Source organism: Aquila chrysaetos, chromosome 9, assembly GCF_900496995.4.
Source record: "Aquila chrysaetos chrysaetos chromosome 9, bAquChr1.4, whole genome shotgun sequence".
NCBI classification, from domain to species: Eukaryota; Metazoa; Chordata; class Aves; order Accipitriformes; family Accipitridae; genus Aquila; species Aquila chrysaetos.
In genome coordinates, this window is record NC_044012.1 from 24,589,139 (window position 1) to 24,612,299 (window position 23,161).

The 23,161-nt window shown below is 55.6% G+C and overlaps 2 protein-coding genes across 8 annotated transcripts in view; one reads left to right on the top strand and one right to left on the bottom strand.

The window, feature by feature from the left end:
* The window catches only part of PI4KB (phosphatidylinositol 4-kinase beta), a 29,017-nt gene extending 18,198 nt beyond the window's left edge, over window positions 1–10,819 (top strand). For 4 of the 5 annotated variants that reach the window (XM_030024485.2, XM_030024484.2, XM_030024487.2 and 1 more), the window contains 10 exons: window positions 404–448; window positions 4,863–5,090; window positions 5,525–5,752; window positions 5,954–6,063; window positions 6,475–6,579; window positions 7,283–7,406; window positions 7,494–7,759; window positions 7,902–8,034; window positions 8,348–8,468; window positions 9,233–10,819. In XM_030024485.2, coding sequence (XP_029880345.1) covers window positions 404–448; window positions 4,863–5,090; window positions 5,525–5,752; window positions 5,954–6,063; window positions 6,475–6,579; window positions 7,283–7,406; window positions 7,494–7,759; window positions 7,902–8,034; window positions 8,348–8,468; window positions 9,233–9,414 — 1,542 coding nt within the window. In that variant the 3' untranslated portion in view covers window positions 9,415–10,819. The remainder of the gene's footprint in view (window positions 1–403; window positions 449–4,862; window positions 5,091–5,524; window positions 5,753–5,953; window positions 6,064–6,474; window positions 6,580–7,282; window positions 7,407–7,493; window positions 7,760–7,901; window positions 8,035–8,347; window positions 8,469–9,232) is intronic. The other variant, XM_030024489.2, reaches the window with a different exon arrangement.
* A 336-nt stretch (window positions 10,820–11,155) lies between these two features.
* Window positions 11,156–23,161, bottom strand: part of ZNF687 (zinc finger protein 687) — a 30,855-nt gene continuing 18,849 nt past the window's right edge. For all 3 annotated transcript variants that reach the window (XM_030024473.2, XM_030024474.2, XM_041126297.1), the window contains exons 2-9: window positions 19,916–22,182; window positions 17,640–17,818; window positions 16,888–17,064; window positions 16,185–16,347; window positions 15,589–15,885; window positions 15,097–15,209; window positions 14,592–14,733; window positions 11,156–14,016 (exon numbers count right to left, since the gene is read on the bottom strand). In XM_030024473.2, the coding sequence (XP_029880333.1) occupies window positions 13,543–14,016; window positions 14,592–14,733; window positions 15,097–15,209; window positions 15,589–15,885; window positions 16,185–16,347; window positions 16,888–17,064; window positions 17,640–17,818; window positions 19,916–22,162 (3,792 nt within the window). In that variant the 5' untranslated portion in view covers window positions 22,163–22,182 and the 3' untranslated portion in view covers window positions 11,156–13,542. The remainder of the gene's footprint in view (window positions 14,017–14,591; window positions 14,734–15,096; window positions 15,210–15,588; window positions 15,886–16,184; window positions 16,348–16,887; window positions 17,065–17,639; window positions 17,819–19,915; window positions 22,183–23,161) is intronic.

Sequence of the window (23,161 nt, forward strand, 5' to 3'; positions counted from 1 at the left end):
TAGAAGAATATTTTAAAGGATGTAAATGGGGAAAATCTGTGGGGATTTTATGGGCGTTTAGTGGTAGGATCTGCCAATGAGCTGTGAGTCCTGCTCCCTGTTTGGTACCACCATAAGCGGCCTCGATCAGAGGCGGCTCTGGTTTAGACCCGTGAAATTGTTGTCGCGTTACTCTGGAAGCATCATGTGCCAGTTTAGGTGCCGCTTCCTATCCAACAGTAAAAGGCAGCAAAATTACGATGGGGTGGGGGAAAAAAAAAAAATAATTAAATGAAAAGTGATCGTTATGAACCTGGAGCTAAACTATTGCTTTTTCTCCCCTTTTCCCTCCTTCCTCTCTCTCCTTTTAAACAAACACCACCACCCAAAACTGCCAACAAACCCCCTTTCCTCCGTTTCCCAGGAGCTCTCCTCGAGTACGGAAAGTCTTGATAAGTCATTCTCTCCCGTAAGTGGCCCGTTTCGTTCCTGCGCCCGGGCTGCCTGCCTTCCCCGCGACAGCAGCATTTCCTCTCTGCCACGAAAATACTAAACTCTGGCACCCGGCGATGCACCGCAAGCAGCTCTGGTCCCCAGCCGTCCCCCCCCAATGTCTGCACCGCTTGAGCCCCCAGCGAGGGCAAAGCCAGCATCTCTCCCCACTGCTGCTGGCACCGTGCTGGCCATTTCTCGTGCCGCAGCAGCCGGGGTCGTGGCGGTGCCAGCTTCGTCTGAACATTTCCTGCTTGTTCAGCGAAATGCCTGTGGAAAGGGAGCTTTGGGCAAATTTGCTTGCACCAGTTTGGCTAAAATAAAGCAGAAAAACTCGAGGGGCTGGGGGGTGCCCTGGGTGCTCATTCCCTGCCCCCCCCCCCCCCCCAAAAAAGGCAGCGAGGGAGAGAAAAACCCTCGTACCACCGACAAATGGAGGCAGGGGAGGGACTTGGCTGATGCTGCCAATTTTGGTCTGAGCAGTCACTGACCTTTGCGTGGCGGCGTCCGCAGATGAAAGAGGAAATGCTGTTTCCTTGAATTTTACTTAAAAGTTCTCTGCCAGATGGGATTTAATTTGCTTTTTCCACAAATCATTATTTTTCCCCTTCTGTGTGTTAAACTTTGGTCTTTCAATCAAAACCCAGCATTTCCCTAATAGAGCATTTTTCTTTCAAAATGAGCCTTTTTCATTATTTTTTTTTTTTAATCAATAGCATCTTCCTCATCTGTGTTGTTTTCCTGCCGGTGGGTGTGTCTTCTCCATCTGGGATTCCCAGTGGGCTTCCACATGTTGAATATGTAGTCCATGATCAAAACTACTTAACCCTGGCAGCGGTGCCTTCCGTAGCCCCCATCCTCCAGGACAGGGTTTGTATGGTGAACTCCAGCCTCTTTAGCCTTTATAAAGAGTTATTTGACACGTACACAGCTCTTGTTCCTCTGTCCCTTCAGAGGGAGAATTTTCACACCTTGTACGCGTGGCATGGTGCGGGCAGGAAGGCAGGCAGGAGCATTGATGCTGCGGTTGTGGACAGATGCCAGGCACAAGGCTTTTACCCCTAAGACCACCCCAATGGAGACTCCTCCTTTCATTTTTTATAGAACTCCTCCAACTCCACTCTTTTTAAGGGTGCAAGGGACAGTAGGGTGCTTGGGCAGCCATGGGTACTGGTGGTTGGGTGGGAGGTAGGACACCAGGCTCTGAGTCCCAGTTTGCCACCCAACCTGACTTATGTTGCTTTTTTTTTTTCCCCCTCCTGCTCCTCCCAGCAAAGGCAGTGACATCTCTTCCTCCGGTGGCTTTTTGAGGCTTGGCACCGGTAGAGCTCTTGAGGCTCCTCAGTCCCAGGATGTCACAGAAGCATCCTGCAGTCCTCGGGCTGTGGCGATGGTTGTTGCCATCACCTCATCCGCCTTGACCATGTCACCCGTCTTGCCATCACCTGGGGCCAGGTGGTAGCGAGCGCCCATTCCTCTGCCATGTAGCAGGAGACCTTTTCTTCCAGGCTTTGCACACCCAGGTTGTTTATCCACAGCAGATGGTTATTGCAGCAGCTGGGGCTCTTTGCAAGCATTTATGCCAAATGTAGAAACCTGCTGCAGGCACCTCACTGAGCTGAATGGTCGAGGCATTTATAAATCATGCCAGGTATTGGTTATCAGCGCTGATGCTGAAGTCCTCCTGGCAGGCAGCGAAGCTAAAGGGACCGGGTAGCAGCCCTGCTCTGCACTGCTGAGTAGTTTCCAACTCTGAGTAGATCAGGTGGGTCTCACTCCTGTGGAGTGAATGACCATGGACAGTAGAAATGGGGGGTTGCCACAACTTTTCTGTATAAAGCTCTGAAATGACAAATTGTGGTGGTTTGAGCAGGGGAGAGGTGGGATGTCAGGGTAAAGGTAGGTAGAACAGCAGAAAGCACTTTGGCAACTGAGGCTGGAAAGTGTCCCAAATTAACCCCCCTGTTTTTTGAGATGCTTAAACCTCACCCAGACAAAACTGCCCAGATGTGATGGTTGTGCGGAGCTGGACCAGCCTTGCCCGTTCACCATGTCATGACACCTCCAGCACCACTCTGAAGCTGTTGGCCGAAGCTGGGTCTCCCTCCTCTGCCAGTCCTTTAGCCACAAACACATCTGTATCATTGTCCCTGCCCAGTCCTGGGAAGTGTTTTAAACCATGTGGGGAGAAAGATGCTCCTGGAGTGTGTCTTAGCAAAACATAAACACAAAGCCCTGCCTAATTTAAGAGCAGGAATTTTTTTTTTTTTTCAAAGCCCTGCCAGTGAAATGTTTTGCTGTAGTAGACAGTAAATGGTAGAAAGTAAATATTTATGTTGGCTCAGAGCAACAGAAGAATCCTTGGGGTGGTCGGATGAGGGAAGAGCATCTCCCGTCCTCTCTCTTTGCTTGGCTTCAGGACCCTGATATTAATGAGGCGGGGCAAAAGCAGCCCTCCGCAGCCCAGCTTCAGCATGATGGGCTCTTTGGGCAGGCTGGAGACAGCGTTTCCTGCGATGGCTCAGGCCAGGGACGGCCCCGGTTCAGCTGATGCCGTTTCCAAAGCTGCTTCTCCATAACAGGATGCGAAACTTCCCATGCCGAGTCCCCCGATAACACCAAAGACTGGAGCAGAGCTCAGTGGGATGGCTTCGGAGTGCAGTGGGATGGGAAGACATTTCCCAGCCACGTGTTTCAGGCTGGAGGAGCTGAGACCTGAAGGTTTTCAACTGAAGCATGAACAGCAGAGGTGCAGAATGGGTCACGGAGGCGGCAGGGTGCTCCCAGGGTCGGGACAGCTTTGCTCTGCTCACTGTGAAACTGGGAGAAGATGCATCAGGAGATGCTTTGGGATCCCTGGAGAAGAAGGGGTTTAAAAAATGCCTGTCTTTGCGATATGCCGATTGATATAAGTCTGAATCAGGAGGACTTTGCTTGCAATCTGCTCCTGCATGTGGGCACCTCCTTGCCTGGGCACAATCCCAAATTCTCACCAGTGACTCTGTCATTAAATTATTCTGCCGAGACAAGTAATGCACAGAGACCTCAGAGTGGGTGAGGGGGCACAGAGCTGTTTTGGGGACATTATCAACTAAGTGCCAAATCTGGAAACCTGCATCGACCAGAGAGCACAAGGCCCTTAGAGGAATAGGGACATCGCAGCCATCGCGGTTTGATGGGAGCGGATGGGAAGAGGTGTCGGAAGGAGCAGAGTGTCTGTTGAATATTGTTCTGCTCTTTGCAGAAATTGGATTAAATGCAATTGAGGGAAACGGTCCCGGAGGTCAAGGAAGCATTGGGGTGCAGGGTGGGCTGGGTGGCAGGAGCCAAGGCAGAGCAGGGTCCAGCTGGGACCAGGCACTTTCCAACCCGTCGGGGGACAGAGCATCAGCTGGTGCAGGGTTTTAAATATTTATCCTCTGCCTGGTAGGTGAAAGCGATATCACTGGCTTAGATGCTGTGCAAATGCTTCCTCCTGTCCTGAGGATGCCTCTGCTGTGCTCGCTAGCAAAGTGGGCAGGAGAGCAGAGCACGATGGAGGAGAGGACAGCACTTACCCCTGAGTTTGGAAGGGTTTTTGACGTGGACTACAGATACAAATGATTTCCCACCTGCCCTTTCCCAAAAGGGAACCACCAGACTGATCCTTGTCCTCTTTTTACCATCCCTTTATTTTGCCGTGCAGCCATTCCTGGCTCTCTGATGTTTTCCTTTGCTTCCTTTTCTCACGCTCCGTAGCTCCTTGCATGTGCATTTCCAGCATGATTGTACAGTAAACACTTTGCAAGTTTAATTCTGCATCTTAAATGGCAAAATCAGCCACAATCGTTTGTTGTTCTGATTTAAAAGCTTGAAAAAGTCGAGCAGAGAGCTTGACTTAAGCTGTGGGGTATGGGGGGCCTCCTGGGTCTAAGGGGCTTCCCAAATCGCAGTTTGATCTTTGCAAAATGGTTGAATTGAGCCAGGATTGAGGCTTTGGGATGAGGACACAACAAAACACCCAACGCCAAGCCTGGGATGAGGCCGATTTGCACTCCCTCTGCTGGCTGCGGGCTCCTGGCCACTGTGGCCCTGGGGGCCCCAGGGGTTTTGCGGGGACGTGAGCTCCGGAGTTTTGGGGAGGAGGATTTCTGGACAGGACAGCAGCAGGGGAAAAAGTGCTTTTATCCTGCCCTGCTCTGCTCCTGGATAATGAGCCCAGCTCTCCGGTCACAGGAGTATCATCCAAGAGTGGGGAAGAGAGTGGGATGGGAAGAGCCTCCTTCTCTATCTGGAGTTTATCCCGGTGCTTTTAGACTGCAGAGCCCGATTGCAAAACTGCCGGTGTCTTATCAACCTGCTGCTTTTATAACACTTCCTCCCCCACCCTCCTTCCCTAAACCTTTTTTTAGCCTGTCAGACTCGCCCCTGAGAGAGAATTCATCAAATCCCTGATCGCCATCGGGAAGCGCCTGGCCACCTTGCCAACCAAAGAGCAGAAGACCCAACGGCTCATTTCGGAGCTTTCGCTGCTGAACCACAAGCTGCCGGCGCGTGCCTGGCTCCCAACGGCTGGCTTCGACCATCACGTGGTACGGGTGCCCCACACCCAGGCAGTCGTCCTCAACTCCAAGGACAAGGTACGAGTGATCGGAGAACAGTTTTGCCTCGAAAGGCAGATTTTTGTCCTGCCCACAGCCCCTGTTTGAGCATCTAGTGAAAGAAATGCTTTGAGCATGTGCTTAGGACATCTCCAGGGTCCCAAGAGTAGTGTTACCGCTTCCAGGGCTGGGAGCAGTGGGGAGAAAACTCTGTGCAGGCAGCTGGGAGGGGAAGACATACCCCTGAGAGTAACTGTCCTCTGAAACGTGTGCTGTAGCAGTCTCTGGGAGGTCCAGCCCTGCCCTGGACGCTGTTCCACATCTAGTGAAAAGCATGGCTCTGCCCCAAAAACCATATGCCAAAAAGGAAAAGCATACACCCTGCAAGAGCAGAGAGCATCGTGCTGCCTCCTGTAGCTGCCTGGCACTTGCAGTGACTGTGCCCTGCTAATGCTTGGTTTTGCTTCCTGCAGGCTCCCTATTTAATCTACGTTGAAGTACTTGAATGTGACAATTTCGACACAGCGAATGTGCCCGCTCGGATCCCCGAGAACCGCATCCGGAGCACCCGCTCGGCCGAGAACCTCCCTGAGTGCGGGATCACGCACGAGCAGAGGACCAGCAGCTTCACCACCGTCCCCAACTATGACAATGATGACGAGGCTTGGTCCGTGGATGATATTGTGGAGCTGCAGGTGGAGGTGAGGCCGGGGGTGCCAGGCAGGGCTTGTCCCTTGCTGGCGCTGCAAGATGCTTGCCGGGACCCGGTGCAGCAGCATTGCAGGACGGGAAGGCCCTTCGAGGAGCCCATGCCAACCCAGCTCCTGCCTGGGGTAAAAGATGAGTGGGAATTGCGCTTCAGTAGCCATTACATCCCACCTCTCGCACCTTTCCCCTTCCAGCTGCCAGAGATTCACACCAACAGCTGTGACAACATCTCCCAGTTCTCTGTGGACAGCATCACCAGCCAGGAGAGCAGGGAGCCTGTGTTCATTGCTGCTGGAGACATCAGGTGAGGCTGGCATGGCAAGCGCAGCCCAGGCAGTGGCTTTATTGGGGTGGGTTATGAGTTCAGATGCAAAGATGCAAAGAGGCGGGGGCGTGCAAAATTTCTCTGCTGGATTCCTGGTGAAAAAACATCTGCATGGGTTAAGGAGGGGCTGTGCAAACTCTGGGCAGTGGAAGTTTATGAGAGCCCTAAATAGAGGCATGTAAGAGATGCTCTGGGCTGGTGCAGCCTCCTCTGCTCAGCCACTGGCATCTTCCCTGCTGGTGAAGCAGTGGACGTGGCCCTGGCTTGGGGTTTAGAGTGAACCCATGAGCTTCGTAAAGTGCTTTGGATCGAAGAGGCTCTGGGTGTGTGTGGTGATGCCACTTTCTCCCTCAACAATGGGTTTCGCTGCTTAAAAGCTCTGTCTTGCAGACGGCGGCTCTCGGAGCAGCTGGCACACACCCCCACCTCCTTCAAGAGGGACCCCGAGGACCCGTCTGCTGTCGCCCTGAAGGAGCCCTGGCAGGAGAAAGTCAGGTAGGGCTGGAAGTGCTGGGTTGGTCTCAGTGCTGCAGGGACTTTGTACGTCCTGGAAATCCAGGGAAATTGCTCTCTGATTTGCCCAGTAAACAGCCGTGGCCTCGACTTTAGGCCCTGCTCGTCCCCAGGGTGGGTGTGTTGACTCAGGACACAGGGAGGCGGAGGGCAGCAAGCAGTGGGTGTGCCGGCAGAGAGAGAAAATCCAGGGCAGATTTGCTGCTGTTGGGTTAGGCTTTGAGGGGCTTTACCAGGTATTTATAGGCATCCTTTACGTCAAAAGAGTTTGGCCTGTCCCAAAATAAACTCATTCGTGTTCTTGCTATCAGAGTTGTACGTCCAACCCCCAAATTTCTCCTTGAGCAAAAGGGAGAGTCCTCTGGGCTTTATGGGTTTGGGGTAGTCTTGTCCACACAGTTCTGATGGAGAGACTGGGGGATTCAGGGAGAGTTAATTTCTTTCTGCTGTTCCCAGAGACAGCTTGTGGCTCAGGTAAGATTTGCACCATAGTTTGGTGAGGGCTCGATGTGCAGTTCTTGCAGTCCTAGGCCCTGGAGCTCGTTCTGCTGGAGTCCCCACTGAGCAGAGCTGCTGCATCTCCAGAGGCTTTCCTTGCTCCCAAACCCCTGATGGGAGACCTCCAGGCTGACTTGCTGCCCACCCTCCCTTTCCTCATGCTCCCATCCTTGCCCATTCCCTGCAGGAGGATCCGAGAAGGGTCCCCCTACGGCCACCTGCCCTCCTGGCGCCTCCTCTCTGTCATTGTCAAGTGCGGGGATGACCTCCGGCAGGAGCTGCTCGCCTTCCAGGTCCTCAAGCAGCTGCAGGTGAGAGGGGAGAGGGGGTGCCCACGGGGTCCGCGGCTGCGTGGGGCCACCCTGGATCCTGAAGGTTTTTGTCGCTCTCTTCCACAGTCCATCTGGGAACAGGAGCGTGTCCCGCTCTGGATCAAGCCATACAAAATCCTTGTCATCTCCGCCGACAGCGGCATGATTGAGCCAGTTGTGAATGCTGTGTCCATCCACCAAATCAAGAAGCAATCCCTGCTTTCACTGCTGGATTATTTCCTGCAGGAACATGGCAATTACAATACCGAATCCTTCCTGACAGCCCAGAGGAATTTTGTGCAGAGCTGTGCCGGTTACTGCCTGGTGTGCTACCTACTGCAAGTCAAGGACAGGTGGGTCCCCACGCCGTAGCTGTGTCTTCTACCAGGATTTGTCATTTTGTCCCTGGGTACAGCAGGGAAATCCTGGGAGCAGAGAGTGCTGCCATTTATGCGCTTGCAAAGTTCAATGGAAAGTTATCCCTCTCCTGTGCAGGCACAACGGCAACATCTTGCTGGATGCGGATGGACACATAATCCACATCGATTTTGGGTTTATCCTCTCCAGCTCCCCCAGGAATCTTGGCTTTGAGACATCTGCCTTCAAACTCACCACAGAATTTGTAGATGTAAGTGAGCGGGGGACGTGATGGTGAGGGGTGATCCCAGTGTCGGGTGGCAGAGTCGATCCCTTGGCAGCTGGGTTGACACCGTGGCAGTTCTTGGCCAGCTCTGCAGCCTCAGCCGAGCTGCTCTTGGGACCCAGCTGATGAGCTGAAAGCTGGAGGCGCTCTGTTTGCTGTGTGGGTTCACTTAAAGTGAAATTCCCTAAAAAAAATCCCATTGTGCCCCTCCTGTTGACAGTCCCTCTGCTCGGGGCACACTGTTGTCCTAAAGCTTCTCCATCCACTGGCCTCCACCCATACAGCCTCTCCCTTCCAGGTGATGGGCGGGCTGGACGGGGACATGTTCAACTACTACAAGATGCTGATGCTGCAGGGTCTCATCGCTGCCCGAAAGCACATGGATAAAGTTGTGCAGATCGTGGAGATCATGCAGCAAGGTAAGGGCATCCAGAGGGGATCAGAGCCGGGTCTTCCCCAGTGGTGCCACGTGTGGGTCCAGGCTGTATAGAGCATCGCTCAAAAATGGCTCAGTGACCCTCAGCGCACAGAGGAAAGCTCGTGGGGTTTGGAGAGCGCCTGGAGAAGTCAGGAGAGGCTTTGGGCAGCCCTGCTAGGGTCTGGGGTCTGCAGGGGGAGCTCCTGGCTCAGGGAAGGGGGTTGGGGCACACTGGATCCCGTGAAGCCAAGGGGTTCCTGCATTCACCCGGCTGTGTTGGAGGTGTGAGCGCTGCATGGATCAGAGCGGGTTGGTCTGAGCAGGGCAAGTGTTTCCTGGTGGGGGAGAGGGAGGGTGTGTTCCCCCCCAGCCCTCCTTTACCTCTCGGATCTCGAAGGGTGTGGGGTGTTCCTGGGCTGCGCTGCGGAGCAGGAAGGGAGCAGAAAGGTGCCTGTGGCGATGGCCAAGCACCATTGTGCCCCAGGGAAGCCTAAAACACACCCAAGGGAAGGGGGGTTGTCATTCCCTCGGTGTGGGAACAGGCCATAAATGCTCCTGGCTCAGCTGTGGCACCGGTGTGCTCCATGGCAGCGGGTTGTGACTAACCCTGACACCGCCTGGCAGCTACCGGGAAATCCCTGTGCCACAAACCAGCCTCAGAGCCAGCGACAGCCATGCTGGATGGAAGCCATCAAGCCCTTGCGGGCTGTGCTCGCCCCAGTCCTGTCCCCCCCCGCGCCAAACCCTGTTCCTCCCTCCCTGCAGGGTCGCAGCTCCCCTGTTTCCACGGCTCGAGCACCATCCGCAACCTGAAGGAGCGGTTTCACATGAACATGACGGAAGAGCAGCTGCAGCTGCTCATCGAGCAGATGGTGGACGGCAGCATGCGCTCCATCACCACCAAGCTCTACGATGGCTTCCAGTACCTCACCAATGGCATCATGTGATGGCGCTGAGGGCCTCCCTCTCCCAGACCAGCTCTGTGCCTGCTGCCGCACCCGGCCCAGGCCTGAGCTTTGCCCCGGGGAAGAGGTCTCGGTCCTCGACAGTAAAAAAAAAAAAAAGGAGGCCGAGTCTCAGCATCTTCCTGGGGCTGCTTTTGCCAAGACTCCTCAACAAAAAGAAATGAAAAAAAACCTGAAGCAGTCGAAGCAGGAAAAAACCCACTCCTGAAAAAATCAAAGCGAAACGGATCACGCAGTAACCGTTGCTGTCATGCAAGCGCAGGGTCTGGCAGTGGCCAGGTGAAAGCCAGCAAAGGGCCTCGGGACATGGGGGTAGCGCTCACCCCCATGCTGCTGCCTCTTCCTCCCGTCAGTATTACGCCCATTGGTGTCCTGTGAACTCTCCCACAATCTCATGAAATGTTTGGGACCGGGGGGGGTGGGCCTGGCCCCCACCCTTTGGTGTCTGCTGTGACTTGACCCTTCTGCCGGTACCACTTGAAGGCAGCGGCGGTGAACCCTGATGGCCCTTCCCTGCATGTTCCTCCACCGCGGCCTCAGCATTACTCAGCTCCCACCCTTGGCCCCTTTCTTTGTTTCTCGTACCCCCCTTTCCCCCCTCCCCACCTTTTAATGAAAGCTGAAATTCCCCTCATCCCACCCAGCATAGGTCACTGCTCCAGCACCATCCTGTAGCACCCATGGCCGGTACATCAAGGTTGGGTTCCCCCGAGGCTGGTGCCCACCTGGGGTGTTGGCGCTGCCTCCTGCACCTTTTGAGCAATTTTCTTATTTCTTTTTTTTGACTCTGTTCCAGGAATTTGGGACTGTGAAGCTTTCTCCCTGCCCCCCCCCCCCTTGCAATAATTTCTGTCTGCTTTTCCTTGCCTTCAAGTGTCAGGCAGGGGCTGGGCAGCTGTAGCTGGGCTGGTGGCGGGGGCTTTCCCTCCCCTGGAGCCCTGGCATGGGTTTGCCCAGGAGATGCTCCTGGGATGGGACGGGAGGGCAGAAGGAGCCTGGCGCTGCCAGCCCCAGGGGAAGGAAGGAAGGAAGGAGGACGTGGCAGCCCAAAAGTTTTAACCGCCCCCCAGGTGCCTAGGCTCCAAGGGGCCCCCTGCAACCCCCCCCCATTCTCCAGCCTCTTTCTTTGCTTTAAGAGCAGTGACACCCCCCCACACACACACACACACGCCCCTGCACCCCCTGTCCCCCCCAGTCTCAGCCCGTCCTGCTGGTCAGATGGTGACACCCCCGCCAGCCCTTGTCCCCTCTGTGGCTGTCGCTCCTGGTGCCTCCCCTCACCCAGCGCGCCGGCCTGTAACCCCGATGTCCTCAGTCTCTTTGTTTAGCACTAATTATTTGTCATGTTGATTATTTAGCATTAAAAAACAAAAATTCTATTTTAAAATGCTGGCTGCCAGTGGCCAGGAACCACTGGGGGTGGGGGGGGGTAATCAGGGACTGAAGGGGGCGGGTCCCAGGCCAAGGGCACCCTAAAGCCTTGGTCAGAGGCAATCACAGACCTCATTTTGGGGTTCCCCACCCCACCAGCTTTGCTGGGGGCAGGGGCTCAGAGCAGCCCTAAGGCCTCTCTGGGGCAGCAGGGAGGGAAGGGGGGGGGGCACTCAGCCCCTTCCACCCCCATTTTGGGGCAGGACCAACAGCTTTGCGACGGGGTGGGGGACACAGAGCCCCTCCTGGGACCCACGCGGGGCCATGTAAACAAGACAGGGCACAGCAGGGGTTAAACCACTAAAAGTTTAATTGCATTATTACTACAAGAATAAAGGATACCTGAGAGCCTCTTGCAGTGCCCGTAGTTTTAATGTAGCATAATCGCAACCCCTAAAAACAAGTGTACAGACACCCCCCCTGCCCGCTTTAACAGAATTCAATCTAAAGGCACTGAAGTGCTTGAAAACCAAGATTACAAAGCAATTTGTTTTGTTTCCTTCCTCTAAAACTCGTAGAAACTTTAGGTTCTTCTCTATTATTAAACATCATTTACACGTTCACAGCCCCACGCGATACAGCTGAGGGGGGGGTCAGGGAGGTGAAGGTGGGGGAAGCAGCAGGGAGGCTCAGCGCCGGGGGGGGGGGGGGGGGGGGGGGTGACCTGACCCAGGGGCTGTGGGAACAGCTGGTTGCTTTTATTTTTTCTCCTTTTATTTCAAAAGCTGCCCCCCCCCGCCTCTGTGTGTGCCATTCAGCTGAATCCACCTGCAGCGAAGGGGAGGATTACCCCTTTGCACTTAAAAAAAAAGGAGAAAAAAAAAAAAAAGGAAAAAAAAAAAAGGGAAAAAAAAAAAAGAAACCCAACCCCAACCCTGGCAAACCAGCTTTCCCCACCCCAGAAAATAAAAAAAAAAACCCAAACCAAAACAAAACCCAAAATCACAACAGTAGTTTGGTTTTTTTGTCACTTTTAGTGTATGATACAACTTTACACAGCGTGTTAGAGGTTATTCACAAGGAAATAAGGAGCCCAAGGTTAAGTTACTGAAATAATTACTCACACAAACACCCTACCCCAAGCACAGGCGCTAAACGAACAGAAAAAGTAGAAAGTTTCTTTTCTGGCTGTTTTCTTCTCCTTCCCCAAAGGTAATGGGGGGGACACGGGGACAGCCCCGTGCAGGCGAGACCCTGCTGTGCCGGGGCCGAGCTCTCACACACGCATGAGTGCGGGGACGTGGTTCACAGTGGCCAAGGGGGAGCTTGGTCCAGCCCTGTGGTCCTGAGCCGCTCTGCACCCGTGAAGGGGATTGCCGAGGAAGAGGAGCAGCCACAAAGCCGCCTGCAGGCCAGGCGGTAGCAGAGCTCTCAACCCCCAGAGCTGGGCAGGAAGGGGGCGTGGGGGGTGGGGGTGGTGGTGGCAGTGGGTGACACCAGTGCCCCTGGGAAAAGCCCCCCCAAGACTCACCGTCAGCGTTTCAGTCTGTAACGGGATTCGGCAGCGGCTTTCCCTCCTCATGGCCCGCACAGATCCTGGTCAGGGCATGGGGAGATTTACCCCCTCGGTGCAGCTTCGTGGTGCTGGGGGGCGTGTCACGGTGCCGCCAGGCTCGCACTGATCTCGCCCAGAGGCCTTTTTTTGGCTTCTGTTTTTCCTCTGCCAAACGAAAATCTCTTCCTCCTCCTCCCCGGGGAAGGCTGCCAGCTGGGGCCCCAAGCGCAGCCATCCTGGGGCACGAAGCGACAAGCGTCCAAAGGCCGGCACCGCCTCGAGTTAGTGCAAGTGAACGTGACGAGGGACCTCGCACCGCTGGCAGGTGAGTAGAGCCAAGGAGGGGCTGGGTCGTCTCTCTGTGACGACGGAGACCGGCCATGAGTCTGGAATCTGCTTCTTCCCACGGCTCCCGGCAAAATACAAAATAAGCAACATTCAAAAGGGAAAGAAGAAAAAAAAAAATAAAGGCGGATTTTGCTGTGATGTCATTGTCAGCACAGACATCTCTGTCCTGCGATGGAGAAGTCTCCCCTGGTCCCCAGGTCCCGCCCAGCTCCAGCGCTCCCCCAGGGCTGCCCCTGCCTCGGCCAGGCTTCCCTTCCAGCATGGCACCTCCCGGACAGAGTGGCTGGGAAGAGACCCACGGTGTAGAAGAAGAGCCCGTGACTCAGGATTGCCAACAGCAGCCACGGAGTGGGAGGTGTCACTCTCCCGTCCTTGTCCCCATAAGAGGAAGGCCACCGTCCCTCCCCGCAGACACGAGCGGCTGTGGGGTGGGTCATGTCCCCACGTGAGGACAGAGCAGCGAACAGTGAACAAACCATTTGGTCTCCCCGAGAGCAGGGCAGCAAGTCCAGACTCTGCCCTTCACCTCCTGTACAATAAGGCAGCTGAAATCCTGCCTTCCTCCAGCTCTTGGCCACAAACCAGGGTGGGCCGAGCCCCCCGGCCTAGGGGGACGCCAGCCGAGCCAATTCAGCAAGCCAGGCACAGGCAGTCAGGCCGGATTGTGCAAGCCAGGTTGTCGTCTCTCTTCATGGCTCTTTGATCCAACCCCACGTCGAAATGCTGCCCAGGAGGAGGGAGGGAGGAAGGGGGAGCCCAGGCGGGCACTGGCAGCCTGTGTTGCAAAGAGCTCTGTGCTGATTATATACATGTCCCGTTCCCCCTCTGCCGGGGCCCTAGTTTTCAGGGCTCGCGTTCTGCCTGGCACGGATGAAGGCCATGCCGTGGGTGCGGAAGTGCGTCTTGAGGTTGAGCTGACTGTCAAAGCACCGTCCACACACCTTGCAGGAGAGCTTGCCGTCGGCCGCGTGCTGAGCGCCTCCTTCCAGGGGGCTCCGGGGCCCCGGCTCCTCCATCTCGCTCACTCCCTTCTTCTTCTTGTGGGTGATGAAGCGGTGGCGGTTGAGGGAGACCTGGGAGGTGAAGCAGAGCCCACACTCCCGGCACTGGTGGGAGCTCTCGTCAGTCCGGTGCTGGGGGATGTGTTCCTGGAAGTCAGCTGAGCTGCTGGCGAGGTAACCACATTTTCGGCACCGGAAGGGGGCCTTGCGGTCGCCCTTGGGGTTTTTGGAGGGAGGGGTGGTGCTGTCAGGCTCCTCGCTGCACGAGTCGCCCTCATCCGAGGACAGCTTCCGCTTCCGACTGGACACCTGCGGGAACGGTTTGGCTAAGCTTTAACGGGTGCCCGATTCGAGCAGCTCCTGGCATAACCCAACCTGCTCAGGGATTTCCCAACGGGCTCCTACAGATACTTGCTCAGATAAAGGCTGAACAGGCCTTGGCCGGCCCCAAGAGCTGTGCCCCTGCCGGTAATCCCAGCCAAGGGGCTCCCACAATGGCCTTTGACTTGCCTGTACCCCTCGTGCCAGGTGCCTCTGCCCCTCGCAGCCTGGGGTGGCTCCTGCGCAAGCTCTAAGCAAGACGGGATGTTTTGCCTTTTCTCCCAGCACACAGCAAGAGGCTGAGCCAGCCAAGTTCAGTCCCTGCCCTGCCGGCAGGGAGAGGCAGGAGCTAGGCAAGCTGTGCCCAGACAGGGACCGCACCCACCCAGCAGGCGCTGAGCCTCACAGCGGGAGGAGCTGCCAGTCCTAAGCACTGCAGGAGGCGTGGAGGCAAGAGTAAACCAGGATCAGGACTCACAGCGATGCCTTCAACCCTGCCTGAAACCTCCACAAGGCTCCAGCCTTTTGCGAGCACCCCGAGAGACCACAGAGACCTCGTGTACCTGCGTGGTGCCGGTCCCTATCCGGGCAATAATGACCTCCTGGCTCTTCGTCTGGTCGGTCGCCTTGATCCCGTGTCGCACCTGGATGTGTTTCTCCAGGATGAGCCGGCTGCTGAAGGTCCTTTTGCCCTCTGTGCAGTACCTGCAGGGCCAGAGCAGGGTGGCAATGAAGCGATGCTCCGCAGCAAAGAGCCGAGCCCCAGGCCTGCTCCAGCATGGCTGTGCAGCCATTGAGCCCTGGCTCCCCCGGGAAACCTGGCTCTGGCATCCTGGCCCCCGACTCCAACCACAAACATGCTCATCCACGTTCCTCTAGAGGGTATAAAACCCCAGAGTCCTTCCCAGTACCTCCTTTCCCTCCTACTTCCCAGACACTTGTTCAATCCCCATCATGCTTTAACCATCTGTACCTTTATACTCCCCACCATGGCTTGACTGGGGGAAACCAAAGTCACCCCTCTTAAACCAGACCAGACCCCTTTTCCCAGCCAAACCCTGGGGGTACCGGCAGGGATAGACGCGCTTGATCCCTTCATGATTCACTCGCACGTGTCTCCGGAGGCTCGGAGCGGAGCAGAACGAACGCTCGCACAGGTGGCACGGGAACTTCTTCACCGACTGCAAGAAACAAAGAGGCAAGTGGGTACCGCACAGCGAGCCGAGAGGCCGGAGAGTGGGGCTCCCTGCTTGCATGGACAAGCCAGATGTGGGAATTCGGTGCTGCCTCAGTTTTCCTCTCCTTGCCCATCCCACGGCTGCACATTTGGATAACGAGTATCTGATCTCTGCTGTTCACCAGAACAGGTAACGTCCCTGCTCCCCAAAATCTCAATTTGTACCAGTGGGAGAAGTAATGTTCGGACTGTGGCAGAACATGGTCCCAGCCCAGCACAGAACCCAGGTGTCCTGCCCCACTGCTCTGTGCCATAAACATTCCCTGCCCACATTTCCAAGTGCTTGGCAGAGCCAGAGCTGGAGCCCCCAGCTTTCTCCTCACCTTGCCGTGGTCCTTCTTCATGTGGGAGACGTATTCGTCACGCTCTGGGAACCAGGAGTGGCAAACACCGCACGTCCACCCACTGCCCTTCGACTTGTTGACCGTCTTGCGCTGGAAGCGGCTTCGCTTGGTCTTACGCAGCTCCGGGGAGCTGGGGGGCTCATCCTCCTCCGTGGAGGATGACGACTCCTCTGAGATCTTGGACACAGGGGTTTCGACAGGCTCCTGCTTTGGCGTGAGCAGGACAGCCGCCTTCTTTGCCAGGTCTTCCTTGGGTTTCTGGGGCTGATGAGTGTTCTGGAAAGCAAAGACAAGGGCGTTGGCAGCTGTCTGGGGTCGGGATTTTGCCCCCCAGCACTGCAGCAGGCTAGAAGGAAAGCCTGCCCATGCCCAGGCCCCAGCCTGCACAGACAGGCTCATCTCCTCAGGCTTTGGGACAAGGGTGTGGGGGACAAGCATCAGATCTCAGGGTCCTGCTGCACCAGTGATGAACTGACAGTCTTAACCCAGCCCCAGTTGTCCCTGGTGAAGGACGGTTCTCAAATATTAATATCAAGGGGTTGTGGAAAGAGCACCAAGCCCAGCCACAGCATTACCTTGAGGTGCTCCAGCATGGTACGCTTCTGGGCGAAGAGCAGCGGGCAGTCTGGACACTTGAAGACGCTGACCCGCTGATTGAGCAGATGCTGATCGAAGTGGGAGGAGAGCAGAGGCTTGTGGGTGAAGACCGTGTCGCACATTGCACACTTGTAAATCATTCTGTCGGAGGAAAAAACCACCACTGTTTGCACAGCCCAAGTTTGGATCAAGAGAATCTTAGAAGAACCCTTTTGGCACGAGGGTTGAGAGCAGCCCTGCACGCAGACTTACCCAGGCCAAGGGATGGGACAGTAAAAAGGAGATGGATGCAGCTCCCCACACTGGTGCTGAGCTCTTCCCCAATGTCCCACCCACCAAGGATGCTCCTGGTTCTTAGAATCATAGAATCATTTAGGTTGGAAAAGACCTTTAAAATCGAGTCCAACCATAACCTAACACTGCCAAGTCCACCACTGAACCGTGTCCCTAAGCGCCACATCTACACGTTTTTTAAATACCTCCAGGGATGATGACTCAACCACTTCCCTGGGCAGCCAGTTCCAATGCTTGACAACCCTTTCGGTGAAGAAATTTTTCCTAATATCCAATCTAAACCTCCCCTGGCGCAACTTGAGGCCCTTTCCTCTCGTCCTATCACTTGTTAGGAGTGATCTCTTCTGGTGATATCTGTTGAGACGTCAGCTCACAGGGAACACTTACTTGGACTGCTGATTGCTGAAGCCGGGGTGCTGCGTGTAGACATGCGCGTGGGCGCTGGGGGCTGACTTGAACGCCATGGGGCAGATGGGGCACTTGTGGAACACCTCGCAATGGGAGGTCTGGATGTGGGACTTGATGGAGTTGACCCCGCCGAAGACCACAGCACAGCTGGGACACCTGGAGAGCCGAGGAGAGCAGGAGGCAAGGGGTTGGCTACAAATGGCACAGGGGAGCTCAGCCGTGCTGCAGAGACTGGTGCACACCAAGTGCTAACAGCAAAGACAAACCGGAGCACAAGGGCCCATGCCTGCTCCCTGTCCAACCATGGGACTTGGGATGAGCCCCTGCCCCAACAGACACAGGATCCAAACCAGTTCTGGGCTCTGCGAAAACTCCAGTTTGGAGCAACCAGTCCTGCCCATTGCTGGTGGAGCCAGGGCCCAGACAGCTCATCAGAAGGAGCAGGGAGAGATTGCAGGGGTCTGATGCTGCCAGCCTTGACTGAGGTGAAACAGTGGCCAGGAGGTCCCACGAGGAGGAAAATTCCCCTGGGGTTAACAGGGTGAGGGCCAGAGAAGGGGTAAAGCGAGACGTTTACCCTCAGCCCTGCACGCAGCACCGGTGGGGAGAAGGAATGTAGATTCCTGCCCCGCCTGCAAAATGGAAACCCACTGCGGACTTGGGACTCTCCCCTCCAGTCCTGGGCATCCCCCCAGGTCCCTCTGCCCTGACCTCAGGCCACAGTGCCCTACCTGTACCCCACTCTGCGGGAGAAGTGCAGGCAGGCCTCCTTCAGGTGGGCCTCGAAGTTCGCCAGGAGGAAATTCCCTCCGCACTCGGGGCAGACGTGGGGAGGCCGGTTTTTGTGCATCCGCTGGTGGGCGTTAAAGCTGCAGCGATTGGACATGATCATGGGACACGTGGTACAAACCTGGGGGGAGAAGAGCATCGAGAGGTTCAGCCTGGCACATTCACATGTGTACAAAAGGGCTTTTAAGCCTTTTCCACAGATGGACAGGCTAACAACCTGCAACACCCAAAGCAGCCCCAAGCCACGTGCTGCCAGGGGAAGAGAAGTGCTGGAACCCTGCAGGGCACGTTGTAGGAGATAATCTGCTTGTGCCAGCTTGCTGGGTAATTGTTGAGGGCGTTTTGCAAGCAGACAAGATGCCTTTTCCAGGCTTTTCATCACAGATGGGTCCCAGATGCAGCGTGTGCCAAGGGTTAGCTGGGGACCAGCAGCTCGGCAAGGGAGTTTTACCAGAGGGACCAGGGGCGTATTCAAACCAGCTGCCAAAACCGTTTTGAAACTATTTCCAACTCCATGCCAGGATACAGACATGGGAATATCAAGGGAAGAAGCTGACAAGGACTCGAGGAAACAGGACAGGGCTTCCAATAGCAGCTGCCCTGAAAGATGCAATAACCAGAGCAAAGGTGGGGCAAGGAAGGAAAGAAGCAGCCCCCAGCCAGATGCCATGCACAGCAAGCTCTCCTCGGGCTCCCCTCACCGCTGGTAGCCAGACTGGGGTCCAAAGCGCTGCCAAGAGGGACCCAAGGGTGATTTTGGCAGCAGGGCAACAAGAAATCGGACGGGGAACAGCAGCTAAAGACAGCCTGGGAGATGGAGCAGGGGCACGGGGGCACGTCGGGAAGGGAGAAGGGATGAAAGGTGGCGTGTGAGGAAGAGGATTACAGAGGCTTACAGCTTCAGCCATCCCCATCCCTCGCTGTGCCGAGGAAAGCCTCTGGGTCTCATTTTTTTTTTAAAGGAAAAAAAAGCTGTTTGTAGGCGGTGTTGGTTTAGGGAAGAGTCCATCTGCTGGGTACAGGGACAAAGGTACTCTGGGTAGGTGAAGGCTGTTCACAGGTTTTGCCCTGCCAGCAACTTCACATTGAATTTCCAAGCTCAAGCACTCCCCACAGATGGGCCCTCTCTGAGCTAGAAATATTATGCTGCCGCATTCACAGGCAGCAGGTGCCTGCAGGGAGATAGGACAATCGCCCTCAGCTCTCCCGCCCCTGATCTCCTCCTCTCTGTGCCCTCTCACTGCTCCTGCCGCAGCCCCAGTACGGATGTCCCGTCTTCACTGTGTCCCAAACCCTCCGATACCAAGGCTAGGAGAGGGGGTGGGAGTAAAAAATCCTCCCCTGTTAGAAGAAAGCTCCTCAGGACAATCCATATAAGTGAATTTTGGTGCTCCTGGTGACCTTCAAACAGAAAGCAGCCCTCCTCTGTAGCAGCAGGACCATAATATCTGCATTTGAACAGCATCCTGGCGACAGCAGCAGCTTCAAAGTAAACAGAGTTACCAGGAAACAGCAAATTCCTTCTATGCAAAGGAAGCCAAGGGGGCTGAACATCTCTGGACAAAGGGAAAGGTGAAGACATGCCACAGGGAGGACAAGGCTCCTCTGTGGACCTGTTTTCCCTCCTAGCCTTTTAAAGGTCATCCCTCGGCAGTGTTAATCCTGTGTGTTTGCTGGATGCTGCCTGCACTAACAAACCAGGATGTGTTGGCAGCAGCAGGAAGCGCCTAGGATCTCAAGGTTGGCTCTCGAAGAGGGGGAAAAGAAAAAAAAAAAACAACACACACATGCTGGTTTCTCCAGACTCCATTTGTGCTTCAAGTTGGCAAAAGAGGAAGCAGCCCCCACAGCTCTAACATGGCTCTGTGGGGACGGTTACGTCCCACAGCAGGTGCCAGCAGGCAAGGCACTGACGCTCAGGGACCCGCTCTTCCCTCCCTGCCACACCCCAGCTCCTGCAGCCATGAGGCAGCTTTATCACCTGCCGACAACCGACAACAGCCTCCCTTCCCTCCACCCAGTGCCTTGTGGGCATGAACCAAACCCCAGCTCGCACATTTTCCTTCCTGCACAAGTTTTACTTTGGGAGGAATCAGGCGTGCACAGGCAGGCGCTGTCTAGATTACGTTTGGAGAGTCCTCCACTTCTGTCCCGCATCCCCAGGGATGGTTTGCTGTGGCTCTAACATCCAACTCCCACTGCCCTCCCACTCACGTACCGTGCTGCTGGTCGTCCCCGTGGTCACTGCCTGCTGGAAATGCGCAGCCAGCCCAGCTTTGTCTTTGCATTGCTCTTTGCACTCCAGGCACCTGAAGCAGCTGTAGTTGGTCTGCTCCGAGCTGTTGCTCAGAGGCAAGATGGGGAGGTCCTGAGCCCCGTTGGCTGTGGCCAAGGCATCCTGAGCCACACCAGTCACTTTGCTAGCCGGGAAGGAGGTCACTGAGACCAGGGGGGTGATGTCCGGCTGTCCGATCATTTGATCTAGAGCAATTGGCCTCATGACCAAATGGGAGCACTGCATCACCAGGCCTTTGTCCTTGTGCTCCCGGGCATGCAGGAGCAAACTGCACTTGTTGAAGAAGACGAGGCGTTTGGTGCAGTGGTTGCAGGTTACCTCTATGCGCATGCTTCGCCGGTCATAGTGGCGAGCCAAGCTCTTCTCCAGGGCGAAGGAGTCCCCGCACTCCAGGCAGCGGTAGCCGAAGGGAGGCAGGGTGAGGCTTGCATCAGCTGGAGGATTCAGGTTGGGTTTGTATGTTGGCAAGAGGTTTTTACTGTTGAGGATCTTGTTAAAGGCTTCCACGAGGCTGGACTGGCTCCGGGAAATGACCGTGCCCGCAATGGTAGGGGAAGGCTTCTGCGGCTGCACCATCACAACTGTGGTGCCGTTGACTTTTTGGTTGGCCGTGGTGGTGATGGTGGTGGTCTGCGTCACAGTGCTGATGTTGGTCCTGGTGTCAGCTTTGGGCAGGTTCTGCGGCACCAGATTGATGATGTTCTTGGCCATGGCTTTACCCGTCTTTGCTGGCAGCACCACGGATTTTTGCTGAGCCACGCTGGCAGCGATCAGCATGGCGCTGCTGGCATTCTGGATGGTGGAGACAGGCAGGACAGTCCCTTTGAGCTTGGTGCCATTGCCAAGCTGAACACTGACGATTTTTGGCCCCTCAGCAGTTTTCAAGGGGCTGGAGAGCTCCATTTTCTCCTTGGGCATCTCCAGCATGATCCCTTCCTCTTTCTCTGCCGATGCCGAGAAGCCAGCACCCTCAAGAGAGGTCTCCTGAGAGCTCTGCTCGGCTGGCCCCTTGGTGGAGCCCGGCTCTGAATCTGATGACACCCTGGTCACTGTCCGGGTGATGCTGCCACAAGATGTTTTGATGGTTTTAATCCGCACTTTCAGGGGCCGCGAGGAATTGGAAGAAGGGGAATCATTGTTGTTATCTTCTTCCTCCTCCTCTTCCTCAGCACTGGACATACTCTGTGGACTTCCCATCGACTTCTCCAGAACTTCTTGCTCTTCCTTGAGGGTGATATTGTCCAGCTGCTTTGGAGAAGTGGGGAGTCTGGGGCTTTGTACCACTGGCGAGGAAGGTTTGAAGAACGGCTCCCGGGGGCTGGCGGGTGAGCGTTTCACTTCAGGAAGGTTGCTGGTGCTGCTGTCAAGGTTTGGGTCAGAACCGGGCCAGGATGTGATGGGAGAATCATCCGTGGAGTAGCGAACAGTGACTGATTTCAGGTGATCCAAGGGACTGTCACCCAAGGCTGCAGCCAAACCCTTCGGGCTGGCTTCGTGGCCCACCTCCTCCGAGTCAGACTCCTCTTTTTTGATGCAGGGGATGGTAGGAGGGGACCCATTTGCACCCCCTGCCTGGCTTGTTTCGAAGGACTGTGGGAAAGCCGGGGCCAGGTTCTCTGTGCTCTCTCCCATGGGCTCTTTGCAGTCCAGCGATGGGGTGGGAGAGGGTGAGAGGGAGGGCACGGCGAGGGATTTCTCTTTCGGCTTGCACTCCCGCGGTCTGTCAATCAGGTTGGCAGCGTTGTCTTCATTGGGATCAGGGCTAAAATGGGCGAAGATATCCAGGGGTTTGGGGCCTTTTTCCTTCACCCAACACTCCCCGTTGGAGGATGCCACAGCTTCCACAGACCTAGAGGTGGGGGACCTGGGCATCTCGGTGGCCCCAAAGCCATTCTGCAGCAAGCGGGGCCCAATGACATGCCCATCTTTACTGCGCCCATCCAGGGCATCGAGCTGCTCGGGGCAGACAGTGTTCTTCACAATCACGCTGACAGCAGTGATGTCCGTGTGGGGGAGGACGTGGTCAGGGGGTCCCGGCTCCCCGGGGACTTGCTTGATGTGAGCGTCAGCTTCCTCGTGGCCAGAATGGATGGCCTCGTTTGTGTCAATGTCAGGAATATCAAAAGCTGCCAGAAGGTCATCAAAGTCTGGAGTTTTCATGTCACCCATGGTGGGGAATATGGCAGAGCCTGCAAAAGAACAAGGAGAGGAGCATTAGCACCGTGACCTGGGCACGCAAACGAAGCCATCAGAGACATGTAGCAGAGACACAGACAGGAACTTGCTTCTCCTGGGCCCCATGGTAAGCACAAAATCCCCGTGCCGCCTTCCCTTTGAACCCCAGCCTCAAGCCCCTCGGGCAAATCGCAACACTTCTCAGCCTTTTTCGCTTTGTTTCTTTGCATATCATTTCTTGATTCCCAGCCAGGATGGCAGAAAGTTCAGAAGGATCCCAGCACCCTGGGAGAGACGTCTGAGACTGTGGGATGCAACCCGATAAGGAGCACTGCTCCGAGGCCAGAGCCATTCCCCACGCAAGTACAAGCTGAGGAAGGGCAACAGCTCCATAGCAGAGGATCAGCGGGTTGCAATGAATCACCAGCCGGACGCAACTCAGGACCAGAGAGCTGCAGAAAGAGCAAACACCTCGCAAAGGGAACACACTGTTGGGGGCACCCGATACGACGCAGGAACCATCCTTCCCCCCACAGCAGCAAGGCCGTCCCAAGGCCAGCCCCACAAGGACACAGATCACGAGGAAGGTGTCCAGACAGTAACAAGAAGACTCAGATAAGAGACCTTGAACAAGTGGGCTGCGGAGCAAAGGATGAAGAAATAGGGGAGGCTGAGGGGAGAGATGGCAACAGGTTTCAAAACACAGCTGCGGCAGAGACAAAGGGAATAATGTTCCTCCTGTCGCTGCAGGCTGGGTAAGAAATCCCAGGATTAAGCTGCAGCCAGGGGATGTGGCTTAGACAGCAGGAAAGACTCTGATTTATAAGGATAACCAGGCAAAGGATCCTGCTAGGCAGGAGGATGGTGGACACCCCACGTGCTGGAGAGCAGCTGGACGCGTGTCTGTCCAGGGTGAGCAGATCTGCCAGGAGGGCACAGGGAGGGTCTTGGGGATGGTATTGGGGTACACTGTCCTCAGGCTTCCTGCTCATA